This window comes from Misgurnus anguillicaudatus, chromosome 18 (assembly GCF_027580225.2).
Source record: "Misgurnus anguillicaudatus chromosome 18, ASM2758022v2, whole genome shotgun sequence".
NCBI lineage: Eukaryota > Metazoa > Chordata > Actinopteri > Cypriniformes > Cobitidae > Misgurnus > Misgurnus anguillicaudatus.
Window position 1 is genome coordinate 33,244,619 of NC_073354.2, and position 23,926 is coordinate 33,268,544.

The 23,926-nt window shown below is 36.6% G+C and overlaps 2 protein-coding genes across 2 annotated transcripts; both read right to left on the minus strand.

The window, feature by feature from the left end:
* Positions 1 to 2,491: 2,491 nt before the first annotated feature.
* zpax1 (zona pellucida protein AX 1) lies at positions 2,492 to 17,406 on the minus strand. Its single transcript, XM_055185401.2, has 21 exons — positions 17,248 to 17,406; positions 16,298 to 16,401; positions 16,108 to 16,203; positions 15,905 to 16,029; positions 15,691 to 15,831; positions 15,498 to 15,602; positions 15,263 to 15,427; positions 15,086 to 15,182; positions 14,804 to 15,021; positions 14,581 to 14,734; positions 12,185 to 12,393; positions 11,996 to 12,113; positions 11,713 to 11,912; positions 11,519 to 11,633; positions 9,371 to 9,540; positions 8,766 to 8,872; positions 8,553 to 8,683; positions 8,075 to 8,264; positions 3,652 to 3,790; positions 2,831 to 2,930; positions 2,492 to 2,606 (listed from the first exon to the last, which is right to left on the minus strand). The coding sequence occupies exons 1-21, from the start codon at positions 17,268 to 17,270 to the stop codon at positions 2,533 to 2,535; spliced, it is 2,781 nt and encodes a 926-aa protein (XP_055041376.2). The 5' UTR covers positions 17,271 to 17,406; the 3' UTR covers positions 2,492 to 2,532.
* Positions 17,407 to 19,099: 1,693 nt separating this feature from the next.
* Positions 19,100 to 20,510, minus strand: ttc32 (tetratricopeptide repeat domain 32). The gene is made up of 3 exons (XM_055185409.2): positions 20,181 to 20,510; positions 19,904 to 20,070; positions 19,100 to 19,684 (listed from the first exon to the last, which is right to left on the minus strand). The coding sequence occupies exons 1-3, from the start codon at positions 20,369 to 20,371 to the stop codon at positions 19,557 to 19,559; spliced, it is 486 nt and encodes a 161-aa protein (XP_055041384.2). The 5' UTR covers positions 20,372 to 20,510; the 3' UTR covers positions 19,100 to 19,556.
* Positions 20,511 to 23,926: the final 3,416 nt, after the last annotated feature.

The following is a 23,926-nucleotide window of genomic DNA, read 5'->3' on the forward strand; positions in this document are numbered from 1 at the left end:
AAGGGAACCGTCAGAACTGGCTTAAAACTTTTACCAGAATAATTCTTGGGTGGTTTTTCCCATTTACTGGCACTGTCCCGTGACCGGGACACCTACGTTTACTTTAATATTTTTCATGTAAATTTTAATCTATTATGACAAACTATATATTGTTGGAAATAAAATGTAGTTTTCATATTTCAAAACCTTTTAGCAGTAATAATAATGCAGTAACTGTAATTTATTAATTTGTGACAAGAGTATGCAGCAAACCTCAAAGTAAACAAACACAAACTTCAGTTTTTTGTTAATTTTATGTATTAAAAATAATACTATATTGCATTTTTATTTATTACAAATAAATGTAAACCGCTATATATATATATATATATATATATATATATATATATATATATTCACCTCCAGACACTTCCGTAAAAAAGTGTCTTCTTTAAAACAAGACCAAAATTAGGCTTCTAAACCAAAAAGTTATATTAATTTGAAGGTGTACATCACCTTTTCACCACCCCCCACTCAAAAAGGGCTGCACCAGTTAAAGGGTTAAGATAAATACTCCAAATTATTTTCAAGAAAGTCGAAGCCATGCAAGAAAATACATGAATATATATACACACATGTTGAGACAATTTGGAAAATAATGTGAAAAAATATTTATACGATTTTTATAACAAATCACTTTGTAAGATGTACAAATTAAACATTTTCAAAAGCTGTTCTTGGGTTTTAAGAAGCAAGCATGCAGTGATTGGAGTGTCTTTGAATGGGAGACTACCAAAAATTAAATTCAGCTTTGACTAATGACTTCCTTAACAACCCCCACCACCACCACCAACCCATCATACACCATGCACCCTTAAGAAAACTCTTCATGGAGATTATTAAAAGTTGTTTAAGATGTTTAAGACAATCATATGAAATTCAAACTAATCAACAAACACCTGTATTGAGAATATTTTTGCAATGCATAAGACATCTGCATACCATTTGTATTATTTAAATACCAGAGCATTTTATAAAAATATTTCATACTGTATTATGGAAGATTTTATACACTAAACACAGGCTTACAAATCACCCAAAAATGTAAGGTAAATAGGAAGTGGATGTGACGTGACACCCAGACCACACTTCACCGAAGATAAGACAGGTGTGAAAGGCCACACCCCCAACACACATACTAAACAAGGTGCTTTACCTTTTCATTTACTGATATCTATCTTCTACATCTGTTTTTAGCTTTTATTCGTAAATCGTTTCCTCTAATGATGAAGAGTTGATACAAAGCTTAAAAAATTTGAAACAGCTATAACTTCATGTTCTTTTAAGGATAAAGATCACTGAAAAATCTGATCATTAGAGAGACAACAAAAGATAAAGTAAAAATGAATATATGAAGAGTTTGGTTCCAAAACTTTTCTCATTTGTCCAAAATCTTGTTTATTAATTGTGCATTCCAATCTGCAGTTGTTTTGTTTTGATTTAAGCCTCCATAATTAAAAAAATAAAAAACATGGTTTTGACACATTTTTCTCGTTTTGAAACCAAACTCTTCACATATACTAGTTAACATTTGAACTGGATTAAAAATTATCAAAGTTACCCTTTGACAAGGTACATATTTTGGTTTTGATCCATTGCAAATTTTGACAAGTCTATCAAATATATTAATATGAGACAAGGGTACCCAAGCAAGTAATTTCAGATGCTGAAAAAGTCTTCAAAGTTTTCCCAAAGTTCTATAATAAAACCCAGAAAAAAGTTTGAGTATTCATGGTATGAAACGGCACAAACCAGGCTCAAATTTGTAAAATTTAAAGATAATACCGTGTCCCTCTTGCACTACATGTGCATTTTTATATTCAGGTTTCTCATCTTTACTCCTCAGAATTCAACATTTTAATTATAATCCCACTTTGTTTCAATACCAGTCTCTGTCAGTCTTTTAATATTAAGAGACTCTACTACCTGCCAAAACCACTACAGTTTTTCCTAACCATCCCTTCGGCATGATTGACAGTGCCGCTACACTAAACATGAACATGACATGCCAAAACATGAGCTTTCTCCTGCAGAATTTCACTTAAGATTTTTTGTTTTTTCCAATTTGAATAGATTTTATGCAAGAATGAATCCCATTCAAAAATGCATAACAAAAAGGCATATCATGTGCATTTCTATTTCATGTATATCGTTATTAGATCTAGTCATTGTGGCATCACCAAATATGCATGACCTCATGGGGCAAACAAATAAGTTAATCGTAAACAGTGCCATTTCAAAAGTTGAAAAACATTTTGAATAGCATGTGCGCTTATGACACATACGTACTTCGCTTACAAAGCAAATCTGACAAATACTTAGCTGCTTAAACAGGATTCAAACAACCTCAGTCTATTAAACCTTCAGTTTATAAGTCTAAACATTACACAAACTTGCTTTGGTCTACGCCCATAGGATAAGCTAAAGTCAGGACAACGCCATGATAAAAGGCTTTTTGTAAATGACTTTATTAAGACTGAAAACCAAAATGAACTAAGAGCTTAAGAGCAGTATTCTTCCTGATGACAGCTGCGTTCTCTCGAGTTGGTCACTTGTGTCTCTTCGTACTTGTTGCAGGGTTAGAGAGAGAAAGAGCACATTAGAATAAGATTATATACAAATACAATGTTTTCTATACAGCTCGCCCCCATCAAGTAGCAAATATCACAAATGTAATCACTAAAAACAGGTGAAGTATATAAAAATTGTAATTTATAAAAAATTGTTATACAAAATTATATACACAAGTCTACCAAAAGGCAATGTTGCCTTGCAGTGATAGCATGAATACCTTTGTTGGTTTTTAAAGGATTGGAAGAAGGACACCGTTTCCTGCAGATTCCATCAGTCTGATTGATATCACAAAGCACAGCATCACAGTGGACAAATATCTGGAAAAAATAATATTATCCAAACTATCACTTACATGCAAGGCAATCAAACGGAGCCAAAAATATCAGAAAAGAGTTAAGGGCACAAACACCAAAGCAATCTTAATCCCAGATTACTTTAATTACACAGCATCTTAATCCCAGAAAACGGATTTTGGGATTGCTCCCGTAAAAGGGACCTGGTAGTGGTAACAAGAAAGATCTTAAAGACGTTACAAGAAAAAAAAATCCACCAAGTGCATGATTACGAATACACATCCCACGTCTTTACAAAATCTTCACAGGATGAACATGAACGCACACAGATTTTCCAAAATTAAACAATCCCCGGACAAATCCCGGGCAGTTTTTTGCCATAATTGTGTGTGAAAAGAGTTTATGTGTTTGATTATACAAAAGCTGTAGAGTTTGATTTCAAACAAAGCAGGAAGGGTGTCGTGAATGAATGATTTTACATTTAATGCTGAATGTCACCAATTTTTAAAAAGGCACGATATGAAATCGCTTATGAAAATTTTGTTTGTATTAAAAACGGCGTATGATTGCAAACAAGTTACTAGGAAGATGTTATGATCTCCATTGTAATGTTTGGTTACAAGGCATTCTAGTTGACACCAATGTGGCGTATGTTAGAATAACAAAATGCCAAACTGGAGGTTGTCGAGTTTCTCAGGTGCACTTAAAGGCGACAACTATCCATCTGAGCAAAGAAGTTCATTACCTGATCTTTGAGGATGACGTTCTGCTCCATAAAAGCAAACATCTTTATTTCAAAGTGCTTGATGTGAGTTGGGAACTGAACCCAGTCAGAAGGCACAGGATGGAAAACGGTTTCATAACCATCATCCAGATTCACACAGCTGTGGAGATCAAAAAGACAAATCAGTTGACACTTAGAGGCAGGTAGAGAAAGCTAGTTCAACTCAATATATAACATACTTAGATATATGGATTTAGATTTACACATTTATACAGCAATTTAAAATGTTGCATTGTTTCAAATCAGCTTTACATGCAAATAAAAGAAAACCACAGAAAAAATATAGAAAATGTAGTAGTATTGCAAACAGCGTTGGGTAAATGTCCCAAGTAATTAATAACTAGTTACTTCAATCATGTAATTACTGTACAAATGACACTACAAAAAGTATTACTTATTACTAATTACTTCCTTAATACTATTTAGTAAATGATACAAAGACAGACTTAAAATGACTAATACATCATAAAAGTACACAAAAAGTGTGACCAGAATAATTTAAAGTCCAATTCAAAGTATTAACTACTTTTGCCTCAATGGAGTCTTAATTACTGCTTATTTATACCTAGAAAAGTTGTTGTTAAGTTTAATTATTGGTAGGAATTGGGTAGGATTAAAGATGTACAAGATTTTGCAGAATTCGGCGTTAATGTGCTTTAAAGGAATATTCCATTTTCTAAAAAGAAAAATCCTGATAATTTACTTACTACCATGTCATCCAGGATGTTGATGTCTTTCTTTGTTCAGTCGAGAAGATATTGTGTTTTTTGGGGAAGGCGTTGCAGGATCCTTCTCATTCTAATGGACTTTAATGGACACCAACACTTAACACGTAACAGTTTTTTTCAACGGAGTTTCAAAGGACTATAAACGATCCCAAACGAGGCACAAGGGTCCCATCCAGCAAAACGGCCGTCATTCCCGACAAGAAAAATAAAAAATATGCTCTTTTAAAGCACAACTTCTCGTCTAGATCAGGTCGTGATGCGCTAGGTGACCCCACGCAATACGTTATGACGTCAAGAGGTCACAGAAGACGAACGCGAAACTCCGCCCCAGTGTTTACAAGTGTTGAGAAAGAGGACCGTTCCGAAGTTGTTGGTTGTCGAATGATATTAATTAATGTCTTTGTGTCAGTTTGTTTACAATGGTCCGTAAATGTGCGTTTTATATATGTAACACGTGACCTCCCTACGTCACTACGCATTTACGTTAGGTCGCGCTGGACCGGACCTAGACGAATAGTTGTGGTTTAAGAGCATATTGTTTATTTTTGACAAAAATGACAATCGTTTCGCTAGATAAGACCCTAATGTCTCGTTTGGGATTGTTCATAGTCTTTTAAAACTCCGTTAAAAAAAAAAACTGTTAAGTGTTAATTGTTGGGGTCTATTAAAGTCCATTAAAATGAGAAAAATCCTGCAATGTTTTCCTCAAAAAACAATTTCCTCGACTAAACAAAGACAGACATCAACATTTTGGATGACATGGTGGTGAGTAAGTTATCTGGATTTTTCTTTTAAGAAAATGGAATATTCCTTTAATATTACTGAGATATTGGCTGTTTATGAATACTTAATGCTAATAACCAATAAGCTAATAGTGAGAATTGGAAACTACACAGTGTTACACCATTATTTTTATTAACACAAATTATTTAAAGGGAGGATACATAAAAAACATGCGAGGGCATCTTTCAAACATGGTAAGGAGCGTCACATTTCTGGCCTGAATACCTCTGACGTCAGCCGATCACAACGTACAGATTAGCTGGTTAATCAGGGACACAGCGCTTTTCAGATCGATAATTTTTGTACAAAATCTGAGTTTCAGGAAGAGGGGGAATTCTGGAGAGTACCACAAATTTTCCCTTAAATTGATAATCTCAATGGCATATACTTTCCCTACGACTAATGGACATAAATGAATAAATAACAGGCATTGTATTATACTAGACATGCCTTTTAAATCTGTGAGATTGTTGTGTGTATTGTTTATGGATTGTTTTTAGTATGATGTGTGTGATGCTTACAAATTTTCCTACCTGATCTCACGAATTTCCGTGGCATAGTCACGGAATTTTTTGCTCATTTTCCCATTGCATTCTCACGGACTTCGCATATTTCCGTGGCCCTACCACGGACCTTCTTATCCGTGGCATTCTCACGGATTGGTTACTCAACTGTTTTGTCCTATTTTCTTACCATTGTCGCTTCGGTTTAGGGTTAGATTTACATAAAATTACATCCCTACCCAAACCCAACTCTAACCCCAACCCCAGGCGACAATTGATTAAAGTTTAGAAAATATAAAATACATTTAAAAAAAAAAATAGTATAAACCAATACTTAGTGACATACTAACGCAAACACCAAATCTAACCCTAAACCGAAGCGCCAATGGTTTGAAAATAGGAAAAAGCAGTTGAGTAACCAATCCATGAAAAGGCCACAGAAAAGAAAGTTCGTGGCAGGGCCACGTAAATATTCGGAGATCCGTGAGAATGCCACGGAAAAAGGAGCAAAAAATTCCGTGACTATCCCACGGAACTTTGTGAGATCATGTTGAAATTTTCATGTTGCATAAAAAATTGCCCCTTGGGCTTATAATAAACTTGAACCTTAATCTTACTGGAGTTTTAAAGAACTTGCGTACTTGACCAGCATGTCACTAAAACACGATTAAATTAGCACTTGCCTTGAAAACGCATTAAAGTTAAGCATGGGAAATAGCACCTATATTTAGGTTAAATGGTGCCATGAAGCGCCATAAGTTCCAGATCCATCACTTACTCTACGTAGGTGCTGTGTGTGACCCTGGACCACAAAACCAGTCATAACTAGCACATGTATATTTGTAGTAATAGCCAACAATGCACTGCATGGATCAAAATAGATGATTATATTACAACATCTTCATGGAACACTTTACTTTATATATTAATGATAGGATATCATTTATGATAAATATTTTTTTAAATGTGTGGCTAAGGACTTCATTTGCACAACTTTAAAGGCAATTTTTTGCACCCTCAGATGCACATTTTCAAATAGTTGCATCTCGGTCAAATAGTCTTATACTTCCAAACCATACAAAAAAAGAAAAGCTTGTTTATTCCGCTTTTAGATGTATTAATCCCCAGTTTTAAAAAAAGGGACCCTCACGACTTTGGGGCTGTCCACACGGAGACGCGCATCACTGTATACGCATAAATTTGTTATCGTATTGGCGTTTCATCCACACGGATCCGGCGGTTTGGGAGACTGAATCCGCTATTTTTTGAAACCGGGTCCTAAAGTGGATAAATCTGAAACCGACACCCTTGCGGTTTCGTCTTTACAGCCAATCCGTATATTTTGTGAAGCGAAAACGTCATCACATCACGTGTCGGAAGCGTCACACGTAACAGCAACAACAATAACGGCGGACTACGTGATTGTGTTCATGCTACAGAAGCTACTAAAGCCTACTAGCTTTATTACAGCACAATCTATTGCTTCTATGCAATTGTGGGGACCAACAAGCGATAATGGACAACACCATACGTTGGTTATGCGCATGCTCAAAGTCTTCTTCTCCGTGTATAGTGTATATCCATGGCAGAATTACAGCGCCCCATACTGGTCCGGCATATATACTACACCGCTTTCAGTGGTTTCGTGTTTACGGATTATTTTTTTAGAGCAAGGAAAAAAAATGATCGGACATGGAATGCACCGGCTTCGTGTGGACATAGCCTTTGTTTTGATCCAGGGTCACACATAGCCCATAAAGTGGTTATTAGTAGCCATTTAGGGGCTGTCCACACGGAGACGCGTTTCACTGTATACGTATAAATTTGTTATCGTATTGGCGTTTCATCCACACAGATCCGGCGTTTTGGGAGACTGAATCCGCTATTTATTGAAACCGGGTCCTAAAGTGGATAAATCTGAAACCGACACCCTTGCGGTTTCGTCTGTACAGCCAATCCATATATTTTGTGAAGCGAAAACGTCATCACATCACGTGTCGGAAGCGTCACACGTAACAGCAACAACAATAACGGCGGACTACGTGATTGTGTTCGTGCTACAGCAGCTACTAAAGCCTACTAGCTTTATTACAGCAAAATCTATTGCTTCTATGCAATTGTGGTGACCCAGCGATAATGGACAACACCATACGTTGGTTATGCGCATGCTCAAAGTCTTCTGCCACAGATATACACGGGGAAGAATTACAGCGCCCCATACTGGTCCGGCATATATACTACGGTTTCAGTCGGTTTCGTGTTTACGGATTATTTTTTTAGGAGCAAGGGAAAAAAAGATCGGATAGGGAATGCATAGCCTTAATCACTTATAATGTATAGTGGAGCTTAGAAGAGTCATTAACATATTACCCATCTACAATCAAGTCCCATCTTGGAGTAGAGTTGCGGTCATCTTTTAATGTTGCCCAACAGTCCTCCAGGACGAGCTCTATCTGAGGGTCAGTGGACTGAAGCAGTGACACCTCAAAATACAGAGGTCTTCTTAAATACTGAATAACTGGATAATCCTCCTGTGCATAGAATTGACTATAGGAGCCATCTAAAAAGAGAGATAGAGAAATACAATGGGTGCGTTCGCATGCACAGTCTGTATAAACTTGTACTCAATATTATTTTGCACAGTTAATACAATGATATTGTAAGCGACTTTAAGGCTGTGGTAGCATTTGCAGTGGTTTGTATTTCTTATGCGTCAATGGGATAGCTCTCACCGAAGGATGCTGCATAGATCTAGATTTTAAAAGCAAATACTCAAAGTTCCTGATTTTAGTGAATTTGAGGCATCATTCATTCGTGAGTTGCTGTATCATTATTTGGGATGACATACCCATAGCAAGTCTCAGTACGACATTAAGCACCCCATATCCAGTTTCAGGGAGAGGTTCGTTTTCACGTGGCTTTGTGAAGAACGCAACAGTCTTGGTGTCGTTAAGTCTATAGAAGCAGGACACGGTCACACTAACAAGAGGAGAAACAGGTGTTAGTGTGCAAAGTCAATTAGTGAGGATGAAACGGATAGACAAATCAGACACAATCTCACCGGTATTCTGGATCAGGAGTAGTAGGTACACCCTTTAAAGGCTGCTGGTATGCTGGCACATCAGCCAAAGAGATTTCATTCTGATACATCAGTACTCCATCATAAAACTGATGGAAAGACGGAGAACCATGTTAAAGGAAAACACCACAGTTTTTCAATATTTTACTTTGTTCTTATCTCAACTTAGACTAATTAATACATACCCATCTTTTTCAATGTGTGCACTTAATCTTTGTACAGCGCATCGTGAATGTGTTAGCATTTAGCCTAGCCCCATTCATTCCTTAGGATCCAAACAGGGATGAATTTAGAAGCCACCAAACACTTCCATGTTTTCCCTATTTAAAGACTGTTACATGAGTAGTTACACCAGTAAGTATGGTGGCACAAAATAAAACTTTTGTTTGGACTGAATGGAGCTAGGCTAAATTGCTAACACATTTACGAAGCGGTGCAAAGATTAAAAAAATGCACGCATTGATAAAAGATAGGCATGTATTCATTCATCTAGGTTGAGGTAAGAACATAGTAAAATATTGAAAAACGGCTGTGTTTTTCTTTAATGTCAAATCTATGCATCACACAGGCTAAAGTAGCCAACTTACCGTTCTGGTGGTTCCACAACTGTTTGCGTCAAACGAGAAGTAGGCAAAGCGCTCGTTGCTGAATTTGGGTTTGCACGAGGGATCTCTCAATGTAAGCTGACGGGGCGACAGCTGGTTCAAGGATTCAACCTTCACGGCAAGCGCAGACATGGAGCCATTGCTGAAACACTCTTGGAAAGATTGGTTAGAAAAGAAAAAAGTTTTACAGGTATCTTTATAACCAATTTTCAGTTCCATTCGAATCTCAGTTTCTTCCACCTCACTGCCATCAAAGTCCTTTATTGGTGCAAATACAAATATTAATTTAAATTTGGCTCCCCCTGTGATGTCAAAAGGGGATTACTATAGTGCAGATTAAGGGGCTGTATTATCCAATCACAGCACTGCCATTTAGTCAAAAAAGTTTCAATTTTAAAAAACACCATCATTGTGATCAGTGTTTGCATTCTCATTTGCATTTAACCCTTTAACTGGCGCAGCCCTTTTTGAGTGGGGGGTTGGTGAAAAGGTGATATACACCTTTAAATTATTATAACTCTGGCATTTTTTTTGGTCTAGAAGCCTAATTTTGGTTTTAATTTTGGTAATTTTTGGTTTCAAAGACGACACTTCAAAGTTTTTTAGGGAAGTGTCTAGAGGTGAAAATACATATTTTTTAAAGCAGTTTACATTTATTTGTAATAAATAAAAATGCAATATAGTATACTTTTTTTATACATAAAATTGTCAAAAAACTGAGGTTTGTGCTGGTTTGCTTTGAGGTTTGCTGCATACGTGTCACAAATGAATAAACTACAGTTACTGCATTATTATTACTGCTAAAAAGTTTTGAAATATGAAAACTACATTCTTAGACCTCTCCAACGATATATAGTTTGTCGTGATGGATTAACATTTACATAGAAAATATTGAAATAAACGTAGGTGTCCCGCTCACGGGACAGCGCCAATTAACGGGTTAAAAAGGATAAAACCCCAAAACTACCACTTTGTAGGTGTGAGCATAAATGTGCCATTTTAATTTTTTTTAAATTTATGCACTCTGCAGACAAAGATTTATTTTACATATTCAAGTCTAAGTGAAATGTCTCCTTTAAATGGATACTGCAGCCAAATATCAAAGTTACCCCATGATTTACTCATTGTCAAGCAATCCTAGATATCTCCATCTTTCATATGAACACATTTGGAGTTGTTCGTAAATTGTCCTTGCTCTTCCAAGCTTTATAATTGTAGAAAACAGATATCAGGGATCTGACTTTAAACCCCCAAAAGTGCATCCATCCTTCACAGAAGTAATCCACACAGCTCTAATGGGCTAATAAAGGACTTCTGCGGGAAATCGATGCGATTTTGTAACAAAATATCCATAATTTAAACTTTATAAAACTATAATAACTAGCTTCCGGTAACAACACCATCTTGGAAATAAAGTTAATTTATAACAGTTTATAAAGTTTAAACTGGATATTTTTTCTTACAAAATCACATTGATTACCCACAGTTGGTGTTTATTAACCCCTTGGAGTCGTGTGGATTACCTCTGATGGATGGATGCACTTTTTGGGGGTTTAGAGTCAGAAGTTGATCCCTGATCCCAAAGATTTGAGTCCAAGATGGCATCGTTACCAGAAGCTAGTTTATAAAGTTCAACTTATGGATATTTGTTACAAAACCGCATCTTACCAAGAGAAGTCCTTCATTAACCCCCGTGGAGCTGTGCGGATTACTTCTGTGAAGGATGAATGCACTTTTTTGGGGTTTAAAGTCAGTTTCCTGATACCAGTTTTCTACCATTATGAAGCTTGGAAGAGCAAGGACAATTACGAAAATGACTCCAAATGTGTTCGTCTGAAAGATGGACTGGACATATGCATCTCGGATTGCTAGGGGGCGAGTAATCATGGAGTCATTTTGATATTTGTCTGGAGTGTGGTTTAATACAGTGGTTCTCAAACTGGGGGCTACTAAGCAACAGCACTACTTTGTATTCTTTAATATGTTTTGTCTTATTAAAATGTTACGTTTTAGAACAAATTTGTTATAAAAAAAATTTGGGGGGCCGCAAAGGAATGCACCATATATAAGGGGGGCCGCACGCTGAAAAAGTTTGAGAACCACTGTTTTAATAAAAAGGTAAGAACATACCAGTCATTGTTATCGGAAAGTTGCAAGCTATGGAAAAGTCTCCAAGACTCCATCCGTTGACGGGTTCCCACACCAACACATCAAGCCTTGCCCTCAAAGATGTTGGGTACATCAGCTGCGGAGTACCAGGAGCCATTTAAAACATGTACAGGAAAGTACACGCATAGCAAAGCACCATTAAAGTAAATTCTAACCTCAAAAGCAACATCAGATGCCAGGAAAGGTACCACAAAACTCATGTGGGTGGCGTTTTCGCTCACTCCATACTCTGCGCTCCGCTCAGGTGTCAGGTCTTGCGTACCCAGCATAACGTTGAAGTTCTTGCCCAGATTTCCGAATGAAATCTGTATGTGGAAATTTTCCTTATCGCAGCCACCGTTCAAAGTTGGGAGAACTGGATGAGGCATGAGTCTGTTAGCCTTTCAATATGCCAAAATGGCTATTTTTGATACATAAACGAGTGATGCACACACTTACTGATGTCCTGAAGCGTTACTTCAACAGATGCAGAGTAGGAGAAAGGCACGTGTTCCGGCAAGATCATAAAACCATAGATGATGCCGAGGGTATAGACCGTGACAACCAGATCAGCTCGCTGCAATGAGGTGACCTCAGATCAGAAGACGTAAGGGCAAACAGGACTGCACTAAAATGACAGACGCTTACAGTTTTCACTACGAATGGGTCAGAGAACGGCACTTGAAGTCGGAAGGCCTTGGAGCCATTTTGAAAGCGCTGCTCCTGTATAATAAAGCCTCTCGCAGTGGCTTCTGCTACAGTAAGGACTCCGCCGGAAAAGGTGATGTTTACCAACTCGACATCGTAAAGAAAGACACCCAGAAGTACATCAAACACCTTTAGCTGGGAATCAGAGTCTGTGGAAAAGAAAAAAAAAAATTGAATAAGCCATTAAAATGAACTATGGTATAGATCTACATCTGTGAAGATTGTCTTGTTGGTAAAAGCGTGCAAGTGTGAAACACAGAGCTATTTTTTGTAATAATCCAAAAGTCCATGGGAAAAGTGAATGGCCTTTTTGTCTAAGGAACCAGTGTCCAGCTAAATTCTGGTTTGGCCTACAAAAATATATCATAACTAAATATGGATCATTACAACCTCTTTGGCCAGCCAATAGCAGTCAAGTTAAAGTTCCTAGAAATTTGCATCTTTGTGCAATGCATTGACATAATTCCCAATCAAACAGGAAGTGAGGGTGGGATTGAGTGGCTCCTCCCCTTTTTGAAAACTAAATAGCATTTAGTTCACCTGACAGCCTTAAATCTAATAAGCTGAAGCACAAAATGGTGTCATTAAAAATCATTGCTGCATGTTAAAAGCGAGTTTTGAATTTTAGTCAGTAACTGCGTTTCGACTGCAGTTCAAATTGCACAAATTGACATTGCGAATATGGCCAATGGAGACGCATTATTTTCGCAAAACTCCCATATACAGCAAAAGTTTATGCTCGCATGAGGTGGTTTAGGCAATTCAGAAAAAGGTATTTTCGCAAAACTGCAATGGAAACATTTTTGTGTTTTCAGGTCACCTAATGCAAGTACGTCACAATTAATATTTGAAGAGGACATCGTATGTGCTAAAACCTCCCAGAAACACCTCAATACGAGTCTGCTCCAAAGTATAAGAGTTTTTTTGCCAATAATGTTCGGATAACACTCCATCTCTTTTCATTTAAAATAATGTACCGTTACCTCCAAGAAACACCTACACTGCAAAAAATGATTTTTAGTATTTTGGTAAAAATATCTAAAAATTCTTAAGGTGCTTTTTCTTGATGAGCAAAACGACTCAAGAAAATAAGTCTAGTTTCTAGACCAAAAATATCAAATTTAAGCGATTTTGTGCATAAAACATAAAAAAATCTGCCAATTGGGTATGCACTTTTTTTATAATTATTCTTGAATTTAGTGTTTAAGAAAAATTTTCAAGATTTTTTGCTTACCCCATTGGCAAACTTTTTGGCTTGTTTTATGCACAAAATCACTTAAATTGATATTTTTGGTCTAAAAACTAGACTTATTTTCTTGAGTCATTTTGCTCATCAAGAAAAATCATCTTAATTTAAGAATTTTTTGATATTTTTACTGAAAACAAGACAAAAATACTAAGAAAATGTTTTCTTGAAAATAATTTTTTGCAGTGTACATGTTGCCGCTCCTAAGTATAAGGGGCTTTCCTTGGCTTTAATGTTCGTATAATACCCTTACATCTAATGCAGTCGACGTGACATTTGGAATGACTTATTGCTAGAGGAAAAACTAGGTTTCAGTCGCATATCATCGAATAATGAAAACACTGTCACTTTGTAAGTCAACATTTAGAAAAGAACGCTAAAGTTTTGCGCAATTTTGCAATGGAAACAGCGCACATTACTTTACAGATATCCTGAAGGCAAATATTCATACTAAAAAGGAACTTTAAGTCATGGGCACTTTAAGAACTAAATTAAAACAAACAAAAATGTTATTGAGCATTGGCCCAGGTATTGAAAATAGTGTCCTTGCCTTAGCATGACTTACAATAGTACACAGATTTACCATTTGAGCTGTTGGGTTGGATTTCACAGGAAATGTCAGTTGTTTTCTTAAGTACCTCAAGTAACAGGCAATTCTGTTTCTCCAGAGATAGCAATAAAGGCAAAAGTTACAAACTGTAGCTTTAAAGAACAGAAAGTTCCAATCGGCTTCCGTATTTTGACGCATTTCCAAGTTAAATGGAATATCACACAAGGAAAAAATTGGGTGTGGGTTGTTTTCCACTGAATTAATTGGATCTTGAAAAGTAGGCATTTCATTTTTACACTGGAATTCACAGCAGACTGACAGTTGCAGGGGGCGGGGTCAACAAATGCTTCACCCAATGTGTCTAGCTGACATCATTTGGATAAACTACAAAGCGCACACTTGACGGGACCCATTGAACCATTTTCCTACTGGGTATCACAAGCCAATGTCAATGGTGAGCCTTTTTGGGTGAACAATCCCTCAAACACCACTTTGTTTTGTGTCGCTACACTTTTTATAAAAAGAACCCAAAACACTCACTATCAACAAACCGGGGTGGTCTAGGCATTAGCGGAGTCTTGATCGGAAAGAGGACTTTATATCGTGTAGTATCCACGCCACTATCCCTCCACAATAACTCCAGCATCGGCTCAATGGCGTATCTGATATGGTACTGATTATTTACAGCGTGACTCTGCAAAACAAAATTATTGTTAGTCTTAGCCAAAGACTTGATTGTGAAAATCAACACGAGAGAACAAACCTTGTAGTACCCATCGGGTCCACCCACAGGTAATTTCATTACAATTTGATAGTCCACTATGGTCAATGAGTAACCTCTGGCAGCCATTTGTGCCGAGTCGATTCGTTTTCCATCAATTCCCATGAACATTTCAATGATATTGGTTTCAGCAGAAGCAATCAGCGGGTTAATCCAAGGGAAGTTCCAGGTGATCAGTTCATCGGTAAAAACAAGCCCACCTACAAGTTGAGCAAGAATTGACATATGTATAGATCACACTTGATGAACATTAATCACACATACCTGTTGGACATGCGGCAATGGTATCCAACATAGTTACAGACCACTGTTTCTTGAAATATGTGGTCACCCTGATAACTTTCATTGGGATGCCGTTCGCCTGTTACAGAAGGTACAAAATTAGCCTAGACAAATAACCACCTACTTTTCTAGATCAAATCAATAGTTTTCCGTATTCACATTTTCCACATAGGTCTCGGGCAAATCATAAGCACTTCGGAGCACCAGCCGAGACTTGGTAGTCATTACACCATAACCTGTCCTTAGGGCATCCTCCAACACCATTGCTTTTTGTTTAGGAGTGAAAAACACCATCCTCCAAATGTTGTAGCTGGAGGTAATGGCCTGTAAAGAGGGAGCACATGTTAGATCCAATAGTTTCGCAAAACGTTAAACAAGAAAAACGACTCCATACCTCCGGAACCGTATCAACCCACTGGTCATCAAACACTTGTCCACGTCCAAGTTTAGACTGTGTACGCATAGCTGTAATCTCGGCAGGCAATCGGTTTACAGAAACCTAAAAAAGCAAGACTTCTTGCTAAACATTCAGATCAAATCACTGTAGCTTGTTTTTTATGACACTCTGCACTCCGAAAAGGTTTTACCTCCATGTAGTTCCGATCGCAAATAATTTCACGTGGAGCCCATTGGTTGTAGTTACAGGTCTTTTGTACCTCAAAAACATCTTGGCCCCCTTTGATGCCAAGCACACGGATACGCATGTTAATATCAAACACTGCATCGTCCTGAAAGCAGAAAAAGCTAGTAAGCGAAGGACAGCAGAACACAGCAAAAGTTTTCAATCCAAAGAGGTGATACCTCATTCCCCGCAAAACAGTTCAGCAGAGAAGCAAAGACTTTGGTGTTACCCCAGGGATCAGAGTCTATGCTAAAGCCACATTTAGCTGCCATGTTAGGAGTCAAGGGTTCAATCTGTGTGCCATCTAAAATAAAATAAAAAGTCAAGAGACTGACAAATTAAGACCATCAACTTGCAATACAAAATATTATAGGACACTTACTAACGGCATCAAATTCAAGCTGACTTCCAAGAGCTAAAGATTTATCCACTGTTAGCTTCATCATATTTCCCACACACTCAGTCTGCAGGCCTGATCCTGTAATAAATGCAATTTGAGGGAAAAAACATGAAAGCAAACCAATGATTGATCAAATGTGCCTAAAGCAGGAGTACACATACAACATTCATACTTTGGTTGATATTCATTGACGGTACCACATTCAACATCTGTGGTCCTGGCACAACATTTAATTGCTTCTGTGCTGAAACAACCACTATCAACAGCCATAAAGTGCTGAAAGAAAGCAGAAGTTAGTTAAAATAAGGTAGAAAAGCAACAGGGTTAATGTGACATCAATATCAGCGTTCAAAGTAGTCTCTCACGTATGGAAGCCCATTATCGCTACACTGTAAAAAATACATTGCTGCTTTAAAATTTTTTGTTGAAACAACTCAGATTTACAAGTCATTTCAACTTACTATTATTTATCTTGACTAGAGATGAGTTGTTATAACTTATAAATTTAAGTTGACTTTTCTCAACTATATTTTATAAGTTTTGACAACTAATTTCTGTTGACATGACTTGTAAATCTGAGTTGATTTAACAAAACATTTTAAGGCTGCAAAGTTTTTAGTGTACATACGGAAATAATAACAAAGTCGAAATAATGACTTTTAAAGTTTTACTTTTTATCTAAATTTTGATAATTTTTTCTTGCGTGGCTGAAATGGGCTTCCATAGTAATAGGTTTCCATATACTAGAAATATAAAACTAACGGGCGACAAGCAAACTACACCACAGTCTCGACATCATCACAACCTTCCGAGAGCGCTTTCAAATTTTATTGAAAACATTTAAAAACACGTTCCCTGATAAGAAAATACTAGGTGGATTAATCTTTGTTTGAATTTATGCCCATATTTGGTTGTTTTTGAGATGTTTAAAGTCCACAACGAAGTCTGTAGTCCCATGTAGTTATGCGGTTCCTGTTATCATTTGATACAGGAGTGACATTTTTAAATAATAGTGACTATAAAGGATGAGCACTCCAACAAAGATGGCAACAAAAGCAATAGATACATTAGGGACTGCTAAATATCAATATTTAAACTACCTTCAACATGGGAACAACTCACCATATCCCAAGTAGCCATGTCATCCTTACTCAAACTCAGACCAGGTGGTGAAGATCTAGAACAAACACCTCAATTTAAAATCTCAGCCTTCAAGCTCAAGAGCTCAAAGTAATGACAAATGTAAAAGCCTGAAGGCTTTCTGAAAGGACATGTATAGAGAAAGCATGCTTGTGCACAGCTGATGGAGGTTATCAACTAACTAGCAGGTGTTATGAGTTAATGATAATGCTGCCTTGTTAAGAGAGAGTCACCATGGAAGTCATTACATGTAGGGGTGGTTTCCCGTACAGGGATTATATTAAACCAGGACTAGGCCTTGTTAACTAGTTTTAACAAACATGCCTTACTGAAAACATTTCTTTTTGAGGCAAAACAAAGGGCACTGTATTTTAAGATGTATCAGTGAAAGTTGTTTTCAGTTTGGACAGCTCTTATGTTTATTTTAGTCTAGGACTAGTCTAATCCCTGTCCGGGAAAGATGGTACTAGTTTCTGAAAGGGCAAAGGAGTATGCTGTATTTTAAATAACTACTGTGTGTGTAAAAATGTATGTTTAGTAAAAGGAATTATTTGTTCTGTGAAATTTGGGGGGCATTTTTATCTTTCTTAAGGTGAATGTTTTTCCAAAATATTAAACGCTTTTGGATATATGCAATCTGAATCATCTAATTGAAATCAACAAGGCAGTTTCTAAACTACAAGATGTGCCTAAAATATGCACTGCAAAAAATGATTTTCTAAAAAAAACATTTTTTTGTGTTTTTGTCTTGTTTTCAGTAAACGTATCTAAAAATTCTTAAATGAAGTTGCTTTTTCTTGATGAGCAAAACGACCCAAGAAAATAAGTCTAGTTTTTAGACCAAAAATATCAAATTTAAGTGATTTTGTGCATAAAACAAGCAAAAAAAAATCTGCCAATGGGGTAAGCACATTTTTCTTGAATTTAGTGTTTGAGAAAAATGTTCAAATTTTTTTTTAAAATCATTTTTTGCAGTGTGTATTTAGAGTCTTAATAAATATATTTTTGCCAAAAAACCTGGAGACATTTTTCAAATTAATCAATAAAAACAAAATTAGGAAAAACCCAAGTATCTCCTAATTAGTTTTATGTTATTAAAATACTAAAATACTTTGGAAGAAAGGAGGCATGTTTGTTATGCAAATATTTAACATTTTAAATAAGCTTCATGAAACCAAACTATATTTTGTAAAATCTGTAAGAAACTAACATTTTATGAAAAGCATTAACACAAAATAAACATTAAAAAAATTAATTAAAAATATAGAATTATTGTACTACTGGTGATAAAAAATGACTAAAGATTTAAACAACATTTTTAAATGATTTTTGATTTTTAAATGATTTTTAAAAATGCATTTAACCACGATTTGTAACAAATGTTGAAAATAAACTGTTGTAACATTTACATTTTTATTCCCCATGGTTTATTTTTCTTTTTTTAACATAGGTAGGTTTAAAACATCCTAAATAAACAATTTAATATTGCTGTGAAACGAAATCAAGCTTTTCTTTTCCTAAACAGGCTCATCTTTTGTTCTTGAGGCTCATTGAACAAATTCAAGAAATCACTGTTGACATGATGTGCACACATCAAGCATGTGCTTTCTGCCTTCTTGCATTTTACACAAATGGAGCTTGTTCTGGTGTCATGTTTGGCATCACCTGTATTCACCTCTGGATTTTCTTGTGGGTCTGAATTCATGTTCTAATAAAGACTTCCTCAGAATGTAATAATATATTTAATTTGTGTCTATACAGTTTCCTTGGAACAAAAAATATTGATCAAATTGACACACGAACATCAATCGTAAAAAACATTATTTGTGTTAAAAAAAAACACACACTTCCAAACACATCAGTGTATCCTCACTTTGCATCATGTTCATGGCCTTAAATAAGAAAAAGTCACAATTTCTAGAATAAAATCAAAAGGTTAACTTGTTTTTTCGACAGTTTAAAAACAAAACGGGTCAAATTGACCCGGAACATAATATAATATTTCGAAACCTTTTTTTTTTTACATTCATATATCTTAAGCATTGGCCAACAGGTTTGGTAATTTTCGCTCACAATATGTAAAGACAATTAGCAAGGTTTCTCAATAAAATAAGATTGCATTTAAAGTTCTGCATTAAATCAGGATTACTATTTTAATCTTAATATTAAAATAAAAGTAAAATGCACAATTATATACAATTGGACTGCCAATGGAAAAATAATTAAGTATTTACAGATAAACAGTAAACTAATTAAAAAAATATTTAGTACATGAGAGAGACATGCTTGCATCAGTAGCCTCTTTTTAACTTTTCTTCGTTGTCCAAGAGTGTTTGTCGTAAACTTTCTTTAGCATCTTTAAAATCAGGATTTAGCTCCAGAGTTTTCCGAAAGTCATTTTCAGCCTCCTTGAAAAAGCCTTTGGAGAAGAAACAAAAACAAATCTACATGATAAAACAATTACAGAACAATAAAGATCAACTTTAACTAAACAGATCTTGCTGGTGAAGTGCGCCCCCTAGTGGAACAAAGCAGGTTGACAGGTTGGACTTCTCGAGTCTGTTTAAATTAAATGACTTTTCTACTGCAATTAGTTGTATTTGTTAACTGTTAATATTGCTTAAAACTTTGTACCTACCCAATCTGTAGCGTATTAGTCCCCTGTTATAAAATGGTACTTCAAACCGGCTGTTGCTTTGAATGGAAGAGGTGTAATCGTCCATAGCTTCGTAGAAATCCACCCTGAAATACTTCGCCTGCCCTCGGTTATTATAGGCGATGGCCAAGTTAAGATCATTGCACTTTCTACATAAATATAAACCACACGACTTATTAATTTGAAGGAATGCATTTGTTACTCGTCCACTTAATCGTTACAGCCAACACTCGTTTATTTTAATATATGCGATTAATACCTCGTTTTAGTGCAGGATTCAATGAACTGTGTGTATAATTCCTCTGCTCGTGCATAATTTTTACTGTTAAACTCATCATGTGCTTTTTGCAGAATTAGCTCGCTGTCCTCCATGACACGATTAGCAGGAGCGAATGTTTTGACGTCAGACGCCTCATGACGTGCCGGAACGTAATCCAGCGCCGCCGCCATATTGGTTGGATCTACGCTAGCACCAGGAATCAGAGTCAACGGAGAACGAGCAAATATGCCAGTATTTTGTGCAGCTTACGGTTGCTATAACCGGCGCACCATTGATACCAGATCGCATGGGATTACCTTTCACAAGTAAGATTGAACAATAATTTTGTTTATTTTACCATTTATAATATTATGTAATCGTAACCAAACCGTGTGAAACTCTGATAAAAATTCGGGGAGTTATGATTATTGTAGTTGATTCACCTTCCTCAGCAGAAATAAATGCATTGGGGACCCATCCAAGATGGCGGTCGCGCTGATACGTCAGCTCAGTGGTTGCCAGGTCCCAGAAAAACATCGAAAGTAACAAAACAAGCACAGTTTCACCATGTTAACTTTTATTATTGCTTTAGCGTTATTATATAGGAATAATCTAATTTGCCATGATTATATGTAGAATGGTTTAGGTTATTTGACTCCTTTGTTTTTAAAAACGTTTAAAATATTATATAGTTTAAAATTTTGATTTTTAAAAAAGTTATATAAAATGAATACTACTGTCAATATTTGAACCAGAAATACCTTATTAAGTGTCTACTCGCTGAGTAGGTAAAGTAGTAGATTTTCCAAGTTTGCATCCCGACCTGGATTTTTATTGTGTCTTTGTCCAAACAATCAGCAGCACCTGATTAAAATGTCCCAAGAAAATCCAACGCAACGTGCTGCGCCTCTGTACTTTTTTCGCGACTGCATTTTCAAAACGGCCCAGCTGTGCTGTGCTCCATAAATCGCGATCCTGGCAACACAGACTGGCATCGCTCCTGCCCGTCGGCTGCTGCTAGGTAGTGATGGGAGAAATGAAGCTTTTCGAAGCTTCGAATCAATTGAACCAATTGCTTCGAAAATTGATTCAGTTTTTCGAAGCAGTTCGAAACACCACACACGCTGGCGACCCCTGGTGGTCAAAATAGTGTAAAAGCAGATATGTCCAAACATTTCTATATGGGGAGGCTGCAGACCTGGAGCCGGTAGATCTACGCCCCTGGCAGTTTTACGCCCCTGGCAGTTTTGCGCCCCTGTTGCTCCTCGTGCTTCCAGTAGTGGGGAGAGGGAAATACAACTAGGATACTAGCCTATTTAAACAACCGTTTATGAGCACTATTTATTAATATTACACATTTAAACGAAAATTGTAAACTTACAGTGTACACTGCAGTCTGCACACTACGGAACCACAGACAGTAAAAAAAATCCATATAGTCCAGGTCTGGTCATCTTGGTTTTTATTATTGGAAATAAAAATAAGGATCATGGGTTTAAATAGTTTTGTATTATGATACGAGTGTATTAGCGTGTTTTCAGCATTTGAAATCGATTGGACCCGGAAGCGGCGCATGATGACGTTACACATATCTATTTATATTTATTTATAAACTGTTTTTATATACAAGAGACTGACTGATATATGATGTTGTGAATTTATATTAAGTTACATTTAAATATTAACCATATTTAGGCCATTAGCATAAAAAAGTAGGCTACTGTGTAATATGGATCTTAATTAAATATCTGCTGTACAATTCACAATAGGTCGTCATACAGCAACAAGACATGTCCTACATAGCATTTTATGAAGACAAACACAATGTAACTTTTCTAAAATTCCAGGGGTCAATTCGTATTGCTTCAAGAAGGTCTGCTGCTATCATACGGTTCTGATATATGACTAGGCTCATATACTAATATACAGCCTCCCCCTACTGGACACATGAGGAATAACAGGGGCGTAAAACTGTCAGGGGCGTAAAACTGCCAGGGGTGTAGATCTACCGGCTCCAGCTCTGCAGCATCCCCCTACTCAAACATTTTACACTTTTTTTAACAAAATAATAGCAAGATTTGTATTAAAATATGTTAAAAAATTATTTAACTTAATTAAGACATAGTTAAAAGTCTATTATGTGTTTTTAGTTTTATTAAGGGCAAACAAATCATTAAAACTAATTACCCTTTTAATTATGCACATTTTTGTCATTAAATCTGTCTATAAACAAAAAGTAGACAAAATGGCAGTGTTATTAGTCAGAAGGATAAATGTTTTATGAACTTTCATAATAAAACTGATCCGAGTTCACCTAAACATATTAGACACTGGTCATGTGATCAACTCCCCCTAGTGGTGAACCATCGGATTTTCGAAACGTTTCGAAACAGTTATGACGTAACGAAGCCTCGTTTGCTAAAATCACGTGACTTGGGCCAATTTGAAACAAGCTCCGAACCACTGATTCGAAACAAAAGATTCGTAAATGTTTCGAAGCCTCATGAAGCAGTGCTTCGGTGAAGGACACTGGTTTGCGATAACACTTTTCGCTTCGTGTTGTCACACAGTGCTGTGGTGGCGGACGGAAGGAGGTAGGAGAACAAAAACTTTTTGGCGGTGCATAAACTGATCTGTGACTGGACTAGGATGTCAGGGAGTAGTGATGGAGATGGTGAGGGTGGATGTGAGGGTATGGATGTAAATGAGTGGACGGAAGTAAGGAGGAATAAACGAATTAGAAATAATAGTAGTATAGGAGGTAGTAGTTCTGATGAAGGGAAAAAAGGTAGGGTAGTGCGGAGGAGAGAAGTTGAAGAAGAGGGGTTCAAAGTTATTGTGAGGTTCAAAGAAGGACATGAAATAAGGAAAGTTAGTCCGGTGGCACTGTCTCGTGATTTGAAGGAAAAAATTGGTGAGATTTTGATGGCGAAAGTGTTGGGAGATGGTGGATTGTTAATCAAATGTAAGGATGAAAAGCAGAGGGAAAAGGTAATGAAGATGACTAAAATATGTGGTAGAACGGTAGAGAAGGCCAAGAAGACAGGTGATGGTCCAATTAAGAAAGGAGTTATTTATGGTATCCCAGTGGAGGTAAAGTTGGAGGATTTAAAGTCAACCATAAGAGGGGGGAAAGTTATTGACATTAAACGTTTGCAAGCAAGGAAAGGCGGAGAAAGGATTGATAGTTTGTCAGTGTTACTGGTTTTCCAAGAGAGGGAATTGCCAAATAAAGTGAAAGTGGGATATATAAGTTACAATGTAAGAGTGTATGTTCCACCTCCTTTGAGATGTTTTAAATGCCAAAGGTATGGACATATATCAGCTGGGTGTAAAGGAGAACAAAAGTGTGGAAGATGTGGAGGGGAGCACGAGTATGGGAAGTGTGAGGAAGGGGCAGAGATTAAATGTGCTAATTGTGGAGGTGCACATACTTTGGAATATGGTGGATATGACGTGAAAAGGAAGGCATGCAGTGGAAGTACAGCAGATAAGAACTAACAAGGCCATATCCTATGCAGAAGCAGTAAAATTGATTCAGATGGAGAGTAGAGAAGAGAAGAAGGGGAAAGAAATAGAAGAGAATCATACAACTGAACACCGTGTGTCAAAGAGGCAGATTGAAGATGGAGAAATGTTACTTGTTAAAAAAGAGGATTTTGTGTATTTCATGGCTGAAGTAATTAACTGCACCTTCCAAGCTAAAGGGAGATCTGAAAAGATTGAAATAATAGTAAAGAGTGCAG

Excerpts from the sequence above, each read along its gene's own strand:
- zpax1 (XM_055185401.2), bottom strand. The coding sequence starts at position 17,270 with ATGACATGGCTACTTGGGATATG. Across the intron at positions 14,735-14,803 it reads GACCCGATGGGTACTACAAG|AGTCACGCTGTAAATAATCA; the intron begins GTTTGTTCTCTC and ends TTTGTTTTGCAG. Across the intron at positions 3,791-8,074 it reads TGGGACTTGATTGTAGATGG|CTGTGTGAATCTGGATGATG; the intron begins GTAATATGTTAA and ends TGATCTCCACAG.
- ttc32 (XM_055185409.2), bottom strand. The coding sequence starts at position 20,371 with ATGGCGGCGGCGCTGGATTACGTTCCGGCACGTCATGAGGCGTCTGAC. Across the intron at positions 20,071-20,180 it reads GAATCCTGCACTAAAACGAG|AAAGTGCAATGATCTTAACT; the intron begins GTATTAATCGCA and ends ATATTTATGTAG. Across the intron at positions 19,685-19,903 it reads ACTAATACGCTACAGATTGG|GCTTTTTCAAGGAGGCTGAA; the intron begins GTAGGTACAAAG and ends TCTTCTCCAAAG.